Source organism: Hippocampus bargibanti, linkage group LG12, assembly GCF_051943395.1.
Source record: "Hippocampus bargibanti isolate YZ-2025 linkage group LG12, ASM5194339v1, whole genome shotgun sequence".
Classification (NCBI taxonomy): Eukaryota; Metazoa; Chordata; class Actinopteri; order Syngnathiformes; family Syngnathidae; genus Hippocampus; species Hippocampus bargibanti.
Window position 1 is genome coordinate 16,244,641 of NC_142745.1, and position 20,878 is coordinate 16,265,518.

The 20,878-nt window shown below is 41.6% G+C and overlaps 2 protein-coding genes across 2 annotated transcripts; one reads left to right on the top strand and one right to left on the bottom strand.

The window, feature by feature from the left end:
• Positions 1-49: 49 nt before the first annotated feature.
• LOC148890724 (transcription factor HES-5-like) lies at positions 50-1,516 on the bottom strand. The gene is made up of 2 exons (XM_089010468.1): positions 1,389-1,516; positions 50-828 (listed from the first exon to the last, which is right to left on the bottom strand). Exons 1-2 carry the CDS (start codon positions 1,437-1,439, stop codon positions 481-483), a joined length of 399 nt encoding a protein of 132 aa, XP_088866594.1. The 5' UTR covers positions 1,440-1,516; the 3' UTR covers positions 50-480.
• A 3,983-nt stretch (positions 1,517-5,499) lies between these two features.
• Positions 5,500-20,388, top strand: pank4 (pantothenate kinase 4 (inactive)). Its single transcript, XM_089010856.1, has 19 exons — positions 5,500-5,658; positions 5,990-6,072; positions 6,852-7,060; positions 7,272-7,455; positions 8,509-8,601; positions 9,490-9,643; positions 9,726-9,907; positions 9,990-10,071; positions 11,250-11,350; positions 12,671-12,826; positions 13,871-13,983; positions 14,072-14,159; positions 14,236-14,387; positions 14,501-14,556; positions 15,619-15,668; positions 15,789-15,893; positions 16,149-16,249; positions 16,332-16,400; positions 17,266-20,388. The coding sequence occupies exons 1-19, from the start codon at positions 5,529-5,531 to the stop codon at positions 17,498-17,500; spliced, it is 2,343 nt and encodes a 780-aa protein (XP_088866982.1). The 5' UTR covers positions 5,500-5,528; the 3' UTR covers positions 17,501-20,388.
• Positions 20,389-20,878: the final 490 nt, after the last annotated feature.

Sequence of the window (20,878 nt, forward strand, 5' to 3'; positions counted from 1 at the left end):
TAAATAACAACAGAGAGGCATATATTGTTTTTTCATGATTGCTTTAATGCGAATGCCTTGGTTTGAAAGCAATACATTCATGGCGACACCTTCACTAATGGCGTGTGTATGTGTGTGTGTGTGTGTGCTGTGTGTGTGTGTGGGTGTGTGTGTGTGTGTGTGTGTGTGTGTGTGTGTGCGCGTGTGTCCTGTCACTTGTGCAAAATCTAACACACCCACGTATATAGGAAACATGTTCTACATGTATGACGATTCCTCCTTCATAGAAGGAAAACTATAAACAAACCATTCAACGATCTAAAAGCAAATAATGTGTATTCCGGCCCAGTCGGAATAGTTCTATTTGCACCGCATATTAACACTTGAATGCCAAGAATATTTTTTATAACAAAACAACAACAATATAAAAGTTCTTTTGCAGAGCGACATGTAAGCCTTCACAAAAGGCAAGTTGAAACTTGAGCCCAAAGTCAAGACGGTCTACCAAGGCCTCCAGGGAGCGCTCTTGGTTGAGTTCTTTTCCTTGGCGGGAGGAGACTCGTCTTCCTCTGGCAGCTTCTCCCCCCAGGAAGGCGTCATCTGACCCAACCGCATCCCTTCTCGCTCCTCGGATAAGAATTGCGTCGCCTCTGTGGCGCACCTGGCGTAACCGCGACGGACGCACTGCAGTCTCCTGAGGAAGCAAACGGTCATCTCCAAGACGTCGGCCTTCTCCATCTTGGAGTCGGGCTGCTGGTGGAGGAACTCGGGAGCTAGGAGAGTCTTGAGCTGCTCGATGCTGCTGTTGATCCGCTCCCGTCGTAACTTCTCCACCAGAGGCTTTCGGATCTGCACGGGGAACAAACGACGATGAGCATTGTGCAATACTCAAATGTTTCAATGGAAAAAAAATAACATCTTAAAATACAGGAGTGGGTTGTATACTAGCTTCATCTCGTATATTACATATTCCTCATTATTACACGTGTTGAAAAACTTGGTAGAAAAAACCCAAAACACTCCCAAAGTAATATCTTGTACATACTGCATGTATAGCATAATAAAATAAATACATAAATAAATAAACAGACACATAATAAAATAAAATAAAATAAAATAAAATAAAATAAAATAACATTTTGTTTATTTGTATTACATTACATTACATCACATTAAAATAGCAGACAAAACCCAAAGCCACTCAATAGGATGAATGTCCAGTTATAAGTGCATGTCTTGCCATAACATGGTACAGTATGAGAAAATTCACTATACATGTACTAGTAAAAAAAATATTAATGTTACTGTTGCAAAGTAAGAAAAAGAAATAGAGCTCTACATGACCCTTGTAAGTACCAGATATCAAAGATCTGGAATGATGATGAAGGTGATGATGCCAAGGAGCGTACCTTGTGAGTGAGAGTCAGGTGAGCGTCTTGTAGAGAGATTGCAGGAGCCATGACTGCTTTTGTGTGTGCTCCCCGTGCACAACATGCTCTCGCCTGGCGTCCAGCCTCCTTCTTATAGTCCCGCGTCTCCATATTAATGCGGGGTTCTGGACTTTCTCACACTGTCGGCCAATCGGAAAGAAGCATGGGGAGACAATAGTCACATCTCGGGGGAGCAGCTGGACCTAGGGAGAGGAGGCGAAGGCGGGGCTGGGGTGGGGTGGGGGTTGTATGAATGTGGGAAAGTAGTGCTCCAGAGTGCACTTTTGCTGCCATCAAAGACTTTGACAAGGCGGGGCCTTTACACGGCAATGGGAGTGATCCATCGAGATTTGTTTATCTGTCTATGCCAGCTACATACAGCGACTGCAAAGCAACTGAGATTCCCCCAAAATGAAAAATCAGTATGTAAAAAAGAAATCTGAGGTAAAAAGATGTGTGATTTAAGAGGCTGAGGTCATCTTTCAAATGCAGCCTTTGTTTTCGATTCAGCTTGTTGTGAAAATGGGGAGAATTGGGCAAATATCAAATGATTCCCAAGATGTCCTGATTTTTTATTTTTTGTAAATTACAATAATTACCAAAACAATAATGACAAGTTGGATCATTTCCCACAAATCTGGGGTTGCGAATCACTGCGCCGTGTTCTATGTGTCCATATTGTCATTGATGAAAAATCACACAATGATTTCATGCGATTAAGCGCAGTGAGTGACGGCCATGTCTTTCATAGCACTTTGTAAATGAGGGGCTGAATACGAGCAACGTAAACAGTCGGCGGGATTGTTGGCCACCTCCTGGGAATCTCATGCACCTCTGCATTCATGTTGGCCCTTAAAAAAAGGGAAGATCCCATTGCTGAGCGGTGGGGGTGAAGCAGTAAAAGGGAGTCTCTGTGTCATTAATGTGATGTGCAAGCAGACACACTTCTTTTGTCCGGCACAAGTGCGTTGAATGGAAGCCAGTGTGGGAAAGCCGAGGAAAGAGACTCACATCCCCGCATGCACATAATAGACAAAATGGGAGGAGTGGCAGGGGGGACGGGACGGCTGCGGGGCCTCTTTAGATGTTTACATCAAGCGGCTCATTCATTATAATCTGCATTCCCAGCCGACATGTATTTTAGTACTCCTTTGATTTAGATTTATTTTTATATATTTATTACATACATACATACATACATACATACATACATACATACACACACACACACACACACACACACACACACACACACACACACACACACACACACACACACACACACACACACACACACACACACACACACACACACACACACACACACACACACACACACATTTGTACATTATCCCCATTCGCAATATATTTTAATACTGTTTTGTTTTTACTTATTTTCTGTAAATTGCAACAAAAAAAGGGGCATTTATGCAATGGGAGTTAGATCACGGGGCGCCAAATTTATTTCAATCCATTGAGCAACATGCCAAAGTTAGTTGTAGAGCTCCTTTGAATGGCGCCTTGCAACCTCAGTTAAAATCACCATGAAATGAGTTGTCGCAATACAAAAGAGCCTCTTTGGGTGACTAAGCAACACCTGGTCAAAATATATGCCGAGATTCTCCTCTTCCATAAGCAAGGATCAGCAATTAAAGATGAACAAGAAGAGGAGGAGGGAGGGTTGCGAGGTGAGGCGCAAGTGGGGCGGTGGTGGTTTGTCTGTGTGTCTGTTTGCTGGATGGAGGCGAATTAGCATTTAACGAGGCACATGTCTCTTGAGCGGGCGCCAGCTCAATCATGTGAGGAGTGTGGGAACGTCTTGAGCGCAAAGTCACAGTGCATGAGGCGTGATAAACATCCTCATCAGCCCTTCGACCCCCACTGGCCTAAGCCAAAAACCCTCCACCTCCCCTCCGCCCGACCCTGAGGGAATTTGGCACACTTCACAGGGAGATTTCATTGACAGCTTGCCAGCAGTTAGATGATTATATTTTAGTGTTATGGTTTTTAAAGGATGGCTAAACGTACACAAAGGGAAAAAACATTGTGATATAACCACCGAGCAGCTTATAATACTATATCACCCAGACAAATAAAATTATTATAAGTGACTCTTAGAGAGCTCCATTCCTATTTTGTTTTTGTAGAGGATTAACAATATATGCCTGTAAGTATGGTTTGTATTGCCTGTCTACATGTGTTCCTACACCGTCGGTGTGCAAATGTCTCCACCACAAAGCGCAACAACACAGCCAGATAAATATTACTTGTTAGTCCATCTATTCTATTCTATTCTATTCTATTCTATTCTATTCTATTCTTAAATCCATTGTTACAGCTTCACCTGTTGTCCATCCATCCATCTTCGGGCACTCGGCGGGGGACACCCTGAATTGGTTGCCAGACAATCACAGGGCACACAGAGACAAACAACAGTCACTCTCACACTTACACCTAAGGACAATTTGCAGTGTTCAATCTGCCTGCCATACATGTTTTCGGAATGTGGGAGGAAACCGGAGGACCCGGAGAAAACCCACGTGGGCCCGGGGAGAACATGCAAACTCCAGACAGGGAGGCCGGACCGGGTCTTGAACTCACAACCTCTGCACTGCGCTAACCACTCGATACCGGGCCGCCCTTCACTTGTTTTTAAAGCCCTATATAAATCAATATGTATTGTATTGTATTGTATTTGTTTGTATTGTATTGTATTGTATTGTATTGTATTGTATTGTATTGAATTCTATTTTATTCTATTCTATTCTATTCTAATTAACAATGACTGAAAATAGTTGTTCATGTCCATACACAATAATGGGCACACGTGCAGTTTAATGCTCCAAGTGAGGCCAAACTGTAAGGGAGTTGATAAAGTTGAGGTGCATCTGAAAGGCAGCATTCAGCCCTCCTCACCCCTGTCCCCTTTGCTAAATAATGCTGCCCTCTAGTGCTCAATAGGATTAATGATGATGTTGTCAGATGGATTGGATTTGCCTTTATTAGTCTCACAGTGGAGAAATCTACATTTCACAGCAGCAAAGATGAAAGGAATGAAAGTAGAAAAACGAAATACATGAGCTGCTGGAAAGGCAGCCACTCTCGCGGCGCCGTCCTGAAGTCAAAAGAACAAAAAAACAACAACTAAATAACAAATAATATGACAGCATAGAGACAATATGACAAAACAAAGACACAGAGAGACATTCATTCTTCAGGACTTGCTGTACCCTCTTTGTGATGACATGAAACAGTTCTAGATGAAAGAGGAGAGTATCAAAGCGTCTTTCCACCAGTGGATCAGGGACATCATGGTGGAATGTGCATGTCAACTACAAGCTAAATGTTGAAAGCAAACACGCAGCTGTAGCATCCATTGACGAAAAGAGATTGTCTCACATCTCCTGTTCCACATAAATCTGCTTCAATTCCAAGCCGCAACAGTTCCACATACGCATTGGCGCTCTGCGCTGACGCTCCTTTCTTCTTATTGCGGGTTCCTCCAGCCATGCATCCATCCAGCCGCAGACCGTCCAACGGCACTGACCTTTCCGCTAAACAAAGCGGGGCTGTGAAGATGCTGCCCATTACAGGCGCAAAAAAGCACAATGGCCCCTTTGGTGTCCAGCGATGGCAGTCGAATGGCTCCGACATTCCTCCCATTCAAAAACAGTACTGGCATATTCATGCTGCCGAAAAGGCGCAACCGCTCAGCACAGTCTCCTCCTTGATGAATGTCGTGGTCAAAAATGCTGAAAAACAATCTGTATCCGTTCCACACGATGCACAACAACACAAAGTGACAAAAGAAAACACAAAACAAGACAAAAACAACCAAAAAAAGCAAGGCTCATGAGAGCACTTGCTGAGGCTGCCTACTCGGGCGCCATCTTGGACTTCTAATATGCAGATCTAAAATGTAATACAGTATATAAATGAACATTCCACGATTGTAGTGTGGGGGTGTGGCCAAGTGGTTAACTTATTTTTCAATATTAAATACTTTTTTATTAAGATTTGTGTGGAATGCGTGTACCGGACTCCACCCACCACACAAAACGTACTCGCTGATTGGCCGAGCGGACGCACGCTTGGTGACTCGTCAGCACGTTCTCGACTATGGCGGAATGTGACCAAGCTGACAGCTGCTACGCGAGCCGCCACCAGACCATGGATAAAAGCATCATTTTACCTCCAGACGAAATATTCCGCAATTTGGAGAACGCCAAGCGCTTCGCCATAGACATAGGTACCTGAATACTATGGACGTTTCCTTTGACCCTAATGCTGTTCGACTAGAAACAAAAAACAAAACAGAAAATTAGGTTGCGTTCATGGACTGAGGGCAAAAGTGAAAGTCAGTGTAACGACAGGCTTCCTTAGATAGAACTATCTCTCGGGTTGATTTTCAGAAACTTCTTTTGAGTCTCATCACAAACACGCCGAATTTGTCAAACACTGTAAACAACCTCCACGATCGCGGAGGTTAGCATCCTAAGCTACTCGCTAGGATGATTATTTTTCCGAGTCACATTTTAGGAAAATTTCACCAAGCTCTGCTTATTACTTCTTCGCTACAGGTGGATCTCTCACCAAACTCGCATACTATTCAACTGTTCAGCACAAAGTGGCCAAAGTTCGCTCCTTCGACCACTCTGCCAAGGTAATAATTATTTTTTTCACCTCCACACACCCCAGCCTCCCCGTCACACTTTATTCGCGTTGACTCGGACTTGACTTCGTTGTTGTTGTGGATTCCACGATGTCCAGGTCATGTAAATGGCGGTTGGTTATTGTCATCAGTTAACGAAGTTATTTATGTTAAAATACTGCTTAATGATTTGTCTGAAGAGTTAACCACAAAAGTGGACACTGGAGCGGATAATTTTTACTTTGGAATAATTTTTTGAAAAAAGACAAATAAATTGGCGGTGGACCAAAGTCCCAAACTTCCACTGCTTCAACTTTATTTATTTAATACAATAATTGGTGCAAACAACAAGGCTTTACTCATTCACTGCCAGACAATGTGCAAAAATGTCTCCACTCAGGGTTTTGTAATTTTCACTCAAATTGCAGGACCCATAGAATATTAAGTTTTAGGGGTACATAAACAATCAATGCAGTGTAAGAAACCCAAGACTCTTCTTTCATCAGAAAAAAAGTTTCCGATTTTATTTAGCTCTAGAATTACGTATCTGCAATGGAAATGGGGGTGGCTGTACAAAAGGCAAATGCTACCCCCCTGTGGGAGCGAAAAACATTGCCACAGCTCTTACCACAGCTTGATTCCCCCCACCACAAGAAAAAAAAAAAAAAACGAACAAATTCAGGAATGCTGGTCGATGTCATGCTTTTCAATTCCCTAATAAATTCGGGAATGGCAGTGAATGACTTAATGATGCTCACCGATGCTCAGGTTTGCGTTTGTTTATCTCCTAGGAGGCGGCCGGCGACAAACTATATGAGATATCGGTTCAAGAGGAAGTCACGGCGCGCTTACACTTCATCAAATTTGAGAATGCCTACATCGAAACTTGCTTGGACTTTATCAAAGACCACCTGGTCAACACCGACACGAAAGTCATCAAGGCAACGGGTGGCGGGGCGCACAAATTTAAAGAACTCCTGGAAAGGAAACTGAGACTCAAGTAAGTACATTAATGCCACATTTGTTGGTTACATGTTTACACTGAAGACTTGCGCTTGTTTGAATAACATTCCCAATGCACATACTGACTTTCAAAGTTCACCGCTGTGTATTTAAAGTTAGAAAATAATTGCTTGCTGGCATGTGGCTTCAGGGGTGAGTATCTGTGGTAGCCTCATGAAAAATGACAAGGTGTTTGTTTTTTGTGCGAGAGTGGACAAGGAGGATGAGATGACGTGTCTGATCAAGGGCTGCAATTTTGTCCTGAGGAACATTCCTCACGAGGCCTTCGTGTATGCCAAGCACGCCGACTCCGAGTTCCGCTTCCAGACCACCCAACCGGATATCTTCCCCTACTTGCTCGTCAACATCGGCTCCGGGGTTTCCATCGTCAAGGTACGAACGCTGAACAAATACCAATGAACAGTGTCAAACGTCTCCGGGCTTACCATGCAAACGTCACATGAAGAAAAGTCAGAAAAAAGGGAAGTAGATGGTAGTAGACAACAGTGGGCATTAAAGGACAAAAGGACAAAATTAAAGATTGATGAAAATTGATGCTTTAATGTTCTTAATTCCTATTCCATAAACACAGTATTAAAGGACAACCGACGGCTCCGGGCAAGTTGTGTCCATAATTTGTTAAATCGCTTCAAATGACTTCTACTGAGCGTATTTTACAAAGATTCCACCGCATATAGCTATATTTTACGTTTTAAGACTCGCACTGTATATTCCGGAAGTCTTGTTTTTGAGTTGGTGACGAGTCCTCACCCTACGTCACTGAAGGAACGCCCCTCACCGAGAAAGGACATCCCTTGCATCACCTCAATGCATTTTGCGGTACTTTGTTTGGTCTGAAAACTTTGTGTTGATCTATGTTGATGGTGAAATTAGAAGGAAAACACATAAATAACGCAATGGTGAATTGTTGTATGTTACACCGAGACAACTCTTTGATATTCGTTGACAAAAATTCCAAGGTGAAGAATAAAACTATTACCAATGGAGCTCTGCTGCCATCTTCTGCATTTTCTGTGACACTACACATCAGTCTTGATCCGTCAAAATGACCCTGAAGACCTTCTTTAATCGATTGCAAACATTTATACTTTCCTCTTCAGAAGTATTTGAATCATATTCATAACTGGATGTGTAAAAAGAAAGCATATTCTCCGAATCTGAAGCCATTGTTTTGATTCTCCAGCAAGGCAAGACGTCTTGGGACTTTCTGAAAATGCCCCATTCGCAGCTCAATTTTTTGCAGATTTTGGACACTTTAAGTCATTTTTATTGGTGGTTTGCATTTAACTAAAAATATCAGCCTGCGTTTTTTTGGGTATTTTAGATGCTATAAAACGTTTTTTCTGATGTCAGTTAGGAAACAAAAAAGTGATGTCGGTTGTCCTTTAAGCATGCACTGCAACGTGTCATTTCTTGCTCTCACAGGTAGAATCGGAGGACAAATTTGAGCGTATCGGAGGAAGCTCGATAGGTGGAGGGACATTTTGGGGACTTGGGGCTTTACTCACCAAAACAAAGGTATTTATTTTATATTTTTTTTCTTTAACTGTTACACAGTTGTAAAAAAAAAAAATTGAAGTGACCGCTAACCCGTGACAGCATCTAGCAGCTAACCAGCCTAATTAAGATAACGCATCAGTCTACGTATCAACTAACAACTTCTTGACAAAAACACATGGGCACAAATTCACAACCATCCAAACTAAAGTTTATTTTATTTATTTCTTTGTTTTGACAAACAAAAAAAATGGGGCAGCAATCCCACTAGATTGTTCATTACAAGCATATAAATGAAATGCATTATTATTATTATTATTATTATTATAGGCTAACTAACTGTTGTTACTGAGCTACTTTGACTTAGCTAGCTAGCTAACTCGCGCTTTCTACATTGTTAGCGCTTTGTTACAGCTTCAGCTGTTGCTAACGCGCTATATAAATCAATATGTACTGTATTATATTGTCACTCAGGGTTCCTTCTTCTCGAATAGTTTGACTCAAATTCACAGCGGCAGATCTGAATTTAGTTCTTTTTCACAAAAGTGAATCCCTGCGAACATGTGCGACGCGACTGACAAGCATGGCAAATAAACCGGCTAGCTCAACGAAAGTAGCGTTCTATAGCTTGACTCCACATCAAGGTTCTTCATTCTCAAAAAGACAACATACGTTATCTCTAGCTTTCACGAAAGAATTAGTCAAAAGTCCTCAGACACTACGTGTCTTAGCGAGGGCCGCACATTCGCTATTTGTTGCACAATATCACAGCACGTGGCGTTTTTCTTCACGAGCATTTTTTTTCAGGGAAAAGTTCAATGTCCAAAATAAGTATGACACTGAAGTCATATTTGTTCCACAACATATGGGTCAAAGTCCACATTTTGCTTTTTACCTCCTCCTTCGCAGAGGTTTGACGAGCTGCTCCAACTGGCCTCGAAGGGGCAGCACACCAGCGTGGACATGCTGGTCAAAGACATTTACGGAGGCTCCTACGGCTCTCTGGGCCTCACTGGCGACTTGATTGCCAGCAGCTTTGGGAAGTCCGCCACGGCGGATAAAGGTGATGCATGGAGTCACTGCTTTTCCTCTGTGATGCCGTCGCCAGCGAGTGTACTGTAGCTCTGGTGTGTTGTGCCTTTCAGAGTTTTCCAAAGAAGACATGGCGAAGAGTTTGCTCCACATGATCAGCAACGACATCGGGCAGCTGGCCTGCCTGTACGCCAAACTCCACCAGCTGTCGCGGGTCTACTTCGGGGGCTTTTTCATCCGGGGGCATCCGGTTACCATGCACACCATCACCTACAGCATCAACTTCTTCACCAAGGCAATGATTACTTCAAGCCTGAAGACAAATCTTAGCATAGCACTTGTGAACCGCATTTACCACGACACGATTTTGTGTGCAGGGAGAGGTGCAGGCCTTATTCCTGAGACACGAAGGCTATTTGGGGGCCATCGGGGCTTTTCTCAAGGGCGCGGAGGAAGACAGTAAGAGCGATGGATTGATTTCACACAAAACATTTCTCTTTTTGAGCAGAAAGAGAGAGAGAGAGAGAGAGAGAGAGAGAGAGAGAGAGAGAGAGAGAGAGAAAGAATGGGAGTGGGAGTCGGAATGAAAGTGGGAATCGGAGTGGCAGTGAGCGTGAGAGTCAGAGTGGGAGTGGGAGTCACAGTGGGAGTGGGAAATGATGATTCTTATTCTGTCTTCTTATTTGCCGCACTTTATCCCCCTGACACCCCCACATTGAGGCTGTGTAAATAATGCATCTACAACAGGGGTCGGGAACCTTTTTGACGAAGAGCCATCAAAGTAAACGATAAAATATTTTGAAATGTTTTTCAGTGAGTGCCACACACACGCACGCACGCACACACACACACACACACACACACACACACACACACACACACACACACACACACACACACACACACACACACACACACACACACACACACACACACACGATTTCAACAAAATGTCAGAATATATTATTTAAAATACCTTTGTGATAATACTCACCATTAATATGAATAGTTTTCCATTCCTCATGATTGGTAAAAAAAAATCCAGCCAAACGATCGGAATGAAAGTCAACTTGCCGGGTCCATAGGTGAAGCTACTGCTAGCTAACCTGCACACTGCTCATTAGCTTGCACGCTTGCTTTCTGCTGTCTCTCACAGAAGTATATTAATGTTAACGTTAGCACGGGCCTTGTCAAAGTGCCACCGATATTCAACTGTTTCATTCATGGTATTGTTTCATTGCAAATCACGAATCACGGCAGAACTTTTTCTCTCCACGAATGTGGATCCTTCCATCCATTCAACCTGAAGTGTACGATACTCTTCATTTTTTTAAACTCGTCAGGCTTATTTAAAAGGGGGCCTTTTACCTCTTTCGACATCAACAGCCATAGGTCAGTATCATCCAATCAAAATTGCGCTTTCTGCCAACTGCAGCCCCAACAGGAAATGAACAGCGAAAAAGCGAGAATATGTATTTAGTTTTATCGGCGAGCCAGATGCAATCATCAAAACAGCCATATATGGCTCGTGAGCCATAGGTTCCGGACACCTGATCTATAATATTCCTAACCGTATTGTTATTTGTCACATGTACCATGTACTACTCGGAAGTACACTGTATGTATGTTTGATGCAGATCCAAACCAGTACAGCTGGGGGGAGAATTATGCGGGAAGTTCCGGCCTGATGAGTATTTCTCCGGAAATGAATCCCATGCAACGCGCGCGGAGCGGAACGGTGAGCCTTATACTACATATTGAAAAACACCACCCATCAACCATCATCATCTTTGTTTCCTCTTTCACGTGACTTCCTTGAAATTGTCATGTGTCATCTTTGATTGACTTTATTGTGAAATGGCATCTGTCCTCATCATCTTCTTCTTTTGATTTTCTTTTGTCTTGCTAATCCTCAGTTCCCCGTAAGTACATCCGACCGGTCCTCACCTTTACACGCTGCCTACTCACCCCTTTGCACATTGTCTTGTGCGCTAGGTTTAAGTTTTGCCGAAGGCAAAAGTTGCACCTGTCACTTTTTCTTTACTTGCTTTATTAGTATTCAATACTACGTGCACCATGTCTGTTGTCACCAACCATCCAGTCATAACATTTTTCACCTGTCTTTTGCTGCTGTTCTAATATCTAAAACATGATGAAACCTACACAAAACCTTGATTAACCGTGCAGGGACTATTTGTTTTGCATTTGAACACTCGCGGCTGTCTTAGTAGCACAAAAAGACCTGCCCCAAAGAATAATAAAACTACACTCAAGTAAAACTACTCACCCTTTTAGAATATTCAAAGAAAGGCAAGTGGAAGGCGTTTATAGATCGATTCTGACACCTAATGTTTTTTTTGTTGGTATTGCAATGTTAACTCATTCGCTGCCATTCCTGAATTTATTCGGGAATTGAAAAGTGACATGGCAAGCCATTCCTGATTTTTTTTCGGGTTTTGGTTTTTCTTGAAGGGGGTGCTGATAAAGCGCTGGTCAGACCTCTGGCAATGTTTGTCCCTCCCCCAAGGGGGCAGCATTTGCCTTTTTTCCATGTTAGCACTTTGTTATGGCTTCAGCTTATTGTTAAAGCGCTATATAAATCAATATGTACTATATGTATTATATTGTATTTTGTACAGCTGCCCCCATTTCAAACTCAGAATACTCCAGACCCATATAACTTAGGAATTAATGGGAGTCTAAGGTTTATAAAGCTGCATTTAATGTTTATGTAGTCCCAAAAGTCAATATTCTGTGGGTCCTGCAATTTGAGTGAAAATGACAAAAACCCTGGCACTGGAGTGGACACATTTTTGCACATCGTCTGGCAGTGAATGAGTTAATTAGGTTTAAAAATATTTTTTTCTCAAAAATCTAATATGTTCAGATTATTTTTGCACTAATTTGGCAAAACATGTGTTCAATTTTGTAAAAAGCATTTGCTGTGTTTCAATAACTTATTTATGGCTTTATGATTGTCACCATGCTTTCCGACCGGGATGTTTTTTTTTTTTTTTTGGTATTTTGGTTCCCTGATCTCGTCCGTGCTGTATCGCAGTTCGACATGTTGGAGATGGACCGTCTGGAGAGGCAGCTGGTGAATCTCCATCTGCTGCAGGACCCCTCATCCTACATCCCTGACACGGTAGACCTAACCGAGGACGCCCCGGCCCGCGAATACTGGCTGGACTGCTTCGAGGAAGCTCTCGATGGGGTGAGATCACACTTCAACACTGCATATTTATACCTTGAAGTTCTCCTTTAAAGGACAACCAACACCATTTTTTGTTTCCTAACTGACATCAGAAAAACGTTTTATAGCATCTAAAATACCCAAAGCATGCAGGCTGATATTTTTAGTCAAATGCAAAACACCAATTGTTGGGGTAATTCGAGTGAGTCTGCATTTCTGGAGGGCACCACTTTCTTGGGGAATGGCGTTGCAGCCAACACCAATGAAAATGATTAAACCCAGATTCTTTTCTTACAGACAGTGTATTGTAGGTGTTCAAATACCTTACATGTTATATGTAGATATCAAGTAGACAGGATGAACTTAGTACAACCAATAAAAATGACTTAAAAGTGTCTGGGACACTACATGCTTGTCATTGTCTGGCCCCCAGTTTGTGACGTCACGCCAAGTCGTCTTGCCTTGCTCAAGAAACAAAACAATGGGATCACGGAGTTCAGATTCGGAGAAGAGGCTTTCTTGTTACTCACCCATTTATGAATATGATTCAAATAGTTCTGAAGAGGAAAGCATAAAGGTTTACAATCGATTGAAGGAGACCTCCCATATCAATTCGAGCCGTCAATGACAGCATGTAGTGTCCCAGAAAATGCACAAGATGGCGCCCAAACTCCGTTGGAAATGGGCTGATTTGTCTGCTGGGAATTTGTGTCAGCGAATATCAAATAGTAGTCTTGGTGAAACACACAACGATTCACCATCGCGTTATTGATGTGTTTTCCTTCTAATTTCGCCATCAACACGATGTTTTCAGACCAAACAAAGTACCGCAAATGCATTGTGTGTCGCTTTCTCGGTCAGGGGCGTTCCATATGTGACGTCACGTAGGGGATCGTCATCAACTCGAAAACAAGACTTCCTGAATATTCAGCGTGATTCTTAAAATGTAAAATATAGCTATATGCGGTGGAATCTTTGTAAAATACGCTCAGTAGAAGTTAAAATACGCTCAGTAGAAGGTTAAAACGCGCCATCTTGACTCCTGACAAATCTTTTTCCATACAGGTGGTGAGGCGAGCAGTAGCCAGCCAGCCCGACATGGCCGAGTCGGTGGAGCGTGCAGAGAAGTTCCGTCACAAATACAGACACAAGCTTCAGACTTTGCGCCACCAACCTTTGTGAGATAATCCGACGCCGAATTTGAACACTTGCTGTAATGCGAGCCTTTTGTCGACGGCTAACGTAGTGTTCATTCTCATCACCCAGCGCTTACGGCTCCCTCACGGTCCGAAGTCTGCTCGACACGAGGGAGCACTGTTTAAACGAATTCAATTTTCCAGATCCCTACTCCAAGGTTGGACTTTGGTCTTCCCGCCGCAAATCTTTGCTCTCTGTAACTAGTTTCATTTTTCATTACATCCTGCATTCAGATCAAACAGAAGGAGAACGACAGTGCGCTCAAGTACTACCAGACGGCCGTCAGGTCTCTGGAGGAGTTGGCCTGGGAGCAGAGACAGTTTGCGCTGGTGCGGGGGGTCCTGGCCGGGAATGTCTTCGACTGGGGAGCCAAAGCCGTATCTGAGTGAGTACGCTGCCAATGTGGTGGCCAGAAGAAGGTGTGCGTGTGTTGATTTGGTATTTTTGGTTTACTCGACTGTGCAGGTGTACCTAATCATGTGTCTTTCTCATCTGTAGCGTCCTGGACTCCGACCCCGAGTTTGGCTTTGAGGAGGCAAAGAGGCAGCTAGAAGGTAGTATTGTGACCACCCTCCAACAAGTAAAATAATACAAGCTTGTACACAGCATCAAAATGTGTTTGTTTCTTTATCTATTCATTTTGTTTTCACTTATTTATTTGTGTATTTACTCGTGAGGACATTAAAGAGAACCAACTAGCCTTTTTGGATTGTAAAGTAATTATAAAAGAGGACAGAGCGCTAAAAACAGAAGTCTTTAGGAAGGCTACGCACACTGACCAATACTTACTTTTCGATTCTAACCATTTACCTTTACAACACAAACTCGGAGTTATCAGAACCCTCCAGCATAGGGCTAGACTAATACCAACAAGCGTTGAAGGTAGAGAAAAGGAGTCAAAAAATATCAGGAGAGGATGCACAAAACCGGGATAGATGGAGGACATTGATTCACTGTGGTGACCCCTGAAGGGAGAAGCCGAAAGGAAAAATAATAATAATAATTAAAAAAAAACTCACAAACTGTGGGTACCCTCAGTGGTCATTTAACAAATGTCAGAAAGAAAGAATAGGGAATGAAACCAAACATTCTGAAGATACAAAAAGGAGGGGAATAGCAGTACCTTACATTGCAGGAGTTTCTGAAAAAGTCCTTTGGCAATGCAAAATTCCTACTTTTTTCAAACCGATAAACGCTTGAAGGCAGAAATGAGTGCATCCAAAAGATAGGCTGCCAAATGAAAAACAAAGTAATGTAGTTTATCTGTGTGTTTATGTATTTATTTATTTGTTCATTTATTTATTTGGTCATTTATTCATTTGGTCATTTATTCATTTAGTTCTTTTGTATCTATATGTGTATTTATTTACTTCTGTTTTATGTTTTTTGTGTGTATGTTTATTTGTTTAATCATTTGTTTGTTTGTCTATTTATTTGTGTGTTTATTTATTTCATTATCTATGCTGCATATGTTTATATATGTTTATTGATTTGTGTAATTAATTATGTCTGTATTTAGTTATTTATCCGTTTGTTCATTAATTAATCTATTCAATTATTTATTCATTCATTTATGTATTCGTTTATATATTTTTCTCTTCATGTTCTTCCTCCAGAGCGGCCGTGGCTGGTGGATTCATATGACCAATGGCTCCAGAGACTTAAGGTCGCTTGTTGATCGTAACACACATACTCCACCACCATCCGATTTCTTCTGTCCTGTTTGCTGTTTGCTCGCTCGGCTATGAGTTCTTGAATGCAAATCCATCCTGGTTGTGTCTTACAGGGGCGTCCTCACAAGTGTGCCTTGTTTTTCGTAGATAATAGCGGAGTAGACATCATTTTAGGAGTGATGCCTTTTGTCAGGGAGCTGCTCTCTCGGGGAACGGAGGTAAGACCGAGATCCAAAGCCCCCTCGTGTACGCTGACCGGATGAAAGTATTAGGACGCAGCTCCTCCTGGGCTACTGTTTTGGTTCGCAGATAAATGACGATTAGAGCTCACCGAATTAAACCAAAAAATGTACAAAAAACAAAAGTGAAATTGTTTTGACTCCATTTAGGAAACCCAGATAACCATTTTAGTTTTCTTGTCAGATGACTTCACATCTATTCACAACTATTGTTTCTTTTTTTCCTTTGTGTAGGTGGTGCTGGCTAGTAACTCTGGTCCGGCTCTGAACGATGTCACAAATGGCGAACTACAGATTCTGACCGAGAGGATCGCCGCCATGGATCCCGTCATTCAGTGAGGGCCGACCAAAATGCCATTTTAAACTCGTCACCTGGTCACTTTGAGCATCATCAGGGTAGGGTGTGAACTTGTGCAGGGCGGGGCTAAAGGACGACAGGTTGACTTTGATTCAGAGCGGTTCCAGTTCTCCCTGCTTGGATCTCAGGTAGGGAGAAACGCCAAACAAAGCCCTTTGCGATGTTGTGGCTCAGATTAATTCCCGTTCTAATAATTTCTTCTTTTATTTCATCACAAATGGATGGAAAATTGCATATTATTTTGTTTCAGATATTCTGTACCTACAAAAAAAAATAGTCTGCACACTCACCACTTTGTTCTCCTTCCCAAACAACTTCAATCATTCAAACGTCAAAATATTTAAGTCAGACATGATATGGCAGCAACCTTTTTAACAATCTCAAAATTCCCCACACCCCAAAAAAGAATGAGACATTTTACAGCCCTCGACATTTCTTCACCAATTCAAACCATTCCAGCTTCAAATTGTTCATCTCAAACAGTATCTTGTCTCATATAACCCCCAACTTTGACACTTTGAGCTACCAAATTCCCTCATCAATTCATCATTTCTTCATTTTCATGTAATTAAATACAAAATAAGAGTGGCTATGTTGTTATTATCTTGACTCTCCACGGTAAAAACTACAATAAGGTAACCACATTAAGATGCAGCCCAAATTTCAACTTTTTACATTCTTATTTCAAGCAGATTCTTTACTTACAGACAGTGTATTATAGGTGTATACTTCCGCCTTCCACAAAGCCACGAAGGCAGAAGTATACGCCGAAACATGTCAGGTAATTGAACACCTATAATACACTGTCTGTAAGTAAAGAATCTGCTTTAAATTAGATATCAAGTAGACAGGATGAACTTAGTACAACGTTTTTTACATTCTTGACTAACTTCCAAGCTAAAAACTAAAAATGATTGTTGGTTGGATCGGTTAAGCCCCCACGAGCTCACCGTGATTTACACGACAACTCGTTTTGTCATATGTCCCATCCAGCCGTTTGGACAAAGTTTTAGCCATGGTGGTGCGCGAGCGTCACACGGACCTGGTGATCATCGAGGGTATGGGCCGGGCCATTCACACCAATTACTACGCGACGCTCAGTTGCGAGAGCCTCAAGATGGCCGTCATCAAGAACTCCTGGCTGGCCGATCGCCTCGGCGGTAAACTCTTCAGCGTGGTCTTCAAGTACGAGGTGCCGGACAGGGGGGCCCACGGCAATGCCGTATGAGCGCGTGGACCCTTTTGTGGACTGAACATGATGAATGTAAGGAGGATGAATGAATGTTTTACAGGCGCAAGTGAAGTATTACATTTATTGTGTTTCACAAGCGTCATTGTTTTAATGTTTTGGTTTGTTTCATTCACTTGGCTGGATTGAAGCTGTGGGCCCAAGTGACCAATTTCAATTTATCTCCCTATATCATATTTATTTTTCAAATTATTTATTCACAATACGCTACCAGGACGGAGACCGCACCGTCCTGCGAATCGTAAACGTCCACAAATAGTAGATACGCTCTCAAAAATGGTTTGTAGTTAGCCACAAAATAGTACCAAAGCAATTTAAACTGTGAGGATCATAAAGCATCATCAGTGCACATGGTTACTGGCATAACGCTGCCAAAAAAAGAGCATATTAACTCATTCACTTCCAGATCATGTGGAAAAATGTGTCCACTCCAGTGCCAGGGTTTTTGTGATTTTCACTCAAATTGCAGGACCCACAGAATATTGAGTTTTAGGACTACATAAACATTTAATGGAGCGTAAGAAACCTTAGACTCTCTTCTTTCATCAGAAAAAGAGAGTTATTTCCAACATTATATGGGTCTGGCGGTATCTGAGCTTGAAATGGGGGTGGTTGTACAAAAGGCAAATGCTCTCCCCTTGTGGGAAGGAAAAACATTGCCAGAGGACTGACTGAAGCTTCAAAAACACCCCCGCAAGAAAAACCAAAACCCGAACCAATTCGAGAATGGCACTCCACGCAACACTTTTCAATTCCCAAATAAATTCGGGAATGGCAGCGAATGAGTTAAATCGGTTAATCTTCTTGACCTTAGTTTTAGGCCCAGCGAAAGCTCTAATGTGATTTTGACACAATGGTTATAAAAAGTCCGCACACCCCTATTTTTTAAGAAAATGAGATGACTCATTTGTTTCCTTTCTTTCCTCTCCCTTTTATAACTTTACTGCTGTGTTATTTCCGGGTGGAGTGAACACTGGCACGAATGGCTGTCGCTGCTCACCCACACAAAAAATCCAGTGACTGTAAAGTGTCCTTGATAGTTTTGAAAGACGCTTGGAAATGAAATGTATTATTATTATTATTATTATTATTATTATTATTATTATTATTATTATTATTATTATTATTATTATTCTCATGCAAGCACAATAGCCATAGTGTGATATCAGCCAAGCCCCAAGGTGGCAGTGTTGTGCTCCAATGAAACAAATTCCTGATCATCGAGATCAGTCTCATGTTGATGATAATGGGCAGGAGATTCCATTTTTATTTAATTTAATTAAATTAATTAATTTAAGGTGACTTAAAGGGCAACCGATGTCACTTTTTTGTTTCCCAACTGACATCAGAAAAACGTTTTATAGCATCTAAAATAACCAAAACACGCAGTATGATATTTTTATTCAAATGCCAAACACCAATAAAAAATGACAAAGTGTCCAAAATCTGCAAAAAAATTGAGCTGCGAATTGGGCATTTTCAGAAAGTCCCGCCCCCAGTTCGTGACGTCACGCCAAGACGTCTTGCATTGCTGGAGAATCAAAACAATGGCTTCAGATTCGGAGAATATGCTTTCTTGTTACACATCCAGCTATGAATATGATTCAAATAGTTTTGAAGAAGAAAGCATACATGTCTGCAATCGATTAAATAATTTATTCCGTGTCATTTTGAGGCATCAAGGGTGGGAAATGTCGCACCCAAAAAGGCAGAAAATTATGACAAAGCCATGTAAGGAATTGATCAGCCAGTTTCCACAGGCTGATAAATTCCTTCCATGGAGCTTGGTCGCCCTCTTCTGGCGGCTTTTGGGTGCAACACGAGGTTTTCAGACCAAACAAGTACAGTGAGACCTCAACTTACAAACACCTTATCTTACAAACTTTTCGTCTTACAAACGTTAAATTTATGAAAATTAAACCTTATATTAAGCACTATTTTCATAATACACACCCACCACGGCGGAGTAATCTTCGGCGGAAGCACACGACCAAACAGCACCAGAGGTTAAGTTACCAACAGTCCTTATGGAAGGTGACTCTCCTTCCATAAGCCATCAACGACCATCAAAAAGGTAAATAAAACTCTATTTTACAGTACAGTTTATTTCTTTAATTACAGTCCTTATGTAATGCGCCTCTTTCCAAACAGCAATTCCCTTTGACCTTCGACCTCCAACGCCATTCCATCAAGCCATAAATGTTGTAAATAAAGTGACTTTATGATACAATGCAGTGTATTTCTTTCATTACAATACAATAGCACATTTATTATACACAGAATAAGGTATGATGTGTGTAGTTTTAAGGCTTATTTAGTTGAAAAGTATATTTTATGGAAACCCGGGAACGGATTATTCCCATTTTAATGGTTTCCTATGGGAATTTTTTTTTTTAGATACACACTTTTCACCTTACACACTCTATCTGGGAACCAATTAAGTTCGTAAGTTGAGGTCTCACTGTATTTAAAATAGTGAAGGAAGCGACCAAAAAGTGAATTTGGGAGTAATTTTTTTTTTTTTTTATATAATTAATTCAAATGGCATGCAAACATACAAAGCAACAGAACCAAACAAACAGACAAACACACTGCAAACAAAACACAACAGAAGTAAACAAAACCATTGGTTTTGAATAGCTTGTGGAGCTTCTAAAAGTACATCTGAGGTGTGTCTCAGCAAATCTTTCTGCATACTTGATATTTTCCAAATAGTTGGCAACATACATTAGGTGACATAATCGCGTATGAGACAGTACCTGATCGCACAGGAAATAGAAGTTCCTGACAGATAATCATTTTACAAGAAGAAAGAAGAGGAGAGAAGAACAAAATAGAAGAGAGAGCGGGGGAAGGGGGGTGCCAGGGGTTTTAACATTCCACCGAGTCTGCACAACATAGTGAAATTGACAAAAAAAAGAGAGGGGGGGGGACACCAGATGATTTCGGCAAGCACATCATCCTATGCCATATTTCATCAACAAATCATGTGTTTTGATAGCATTTGGGTCGGCAGATGGTTGAATTGTTTTCTGATATAGTTTCATTTCATTTTGAAATATTGCAAATAGGGGTTTCCTCCCACAAAATTTAGATTTATGAATATGATGTTTGGCAAGAAAAACTAATAAATTAATAATAAAATATTTATCGTTGGTCTTGTTGTAATATCCAAACAGCATGTCTTTGTAATGAAATATGAACAGAGAAGTGACTTTACATTGAACGTATTTGACAAAGTGTTTCCAGAAGCGAGTAGTTTCGGGACAAGCCCAGAAGAGGTGAGTTGCAGTTTCAGGCTCAGCTTCACAAAATGTACATGATATATCCTGTAAGGACCGTATCTTATGTTGAACA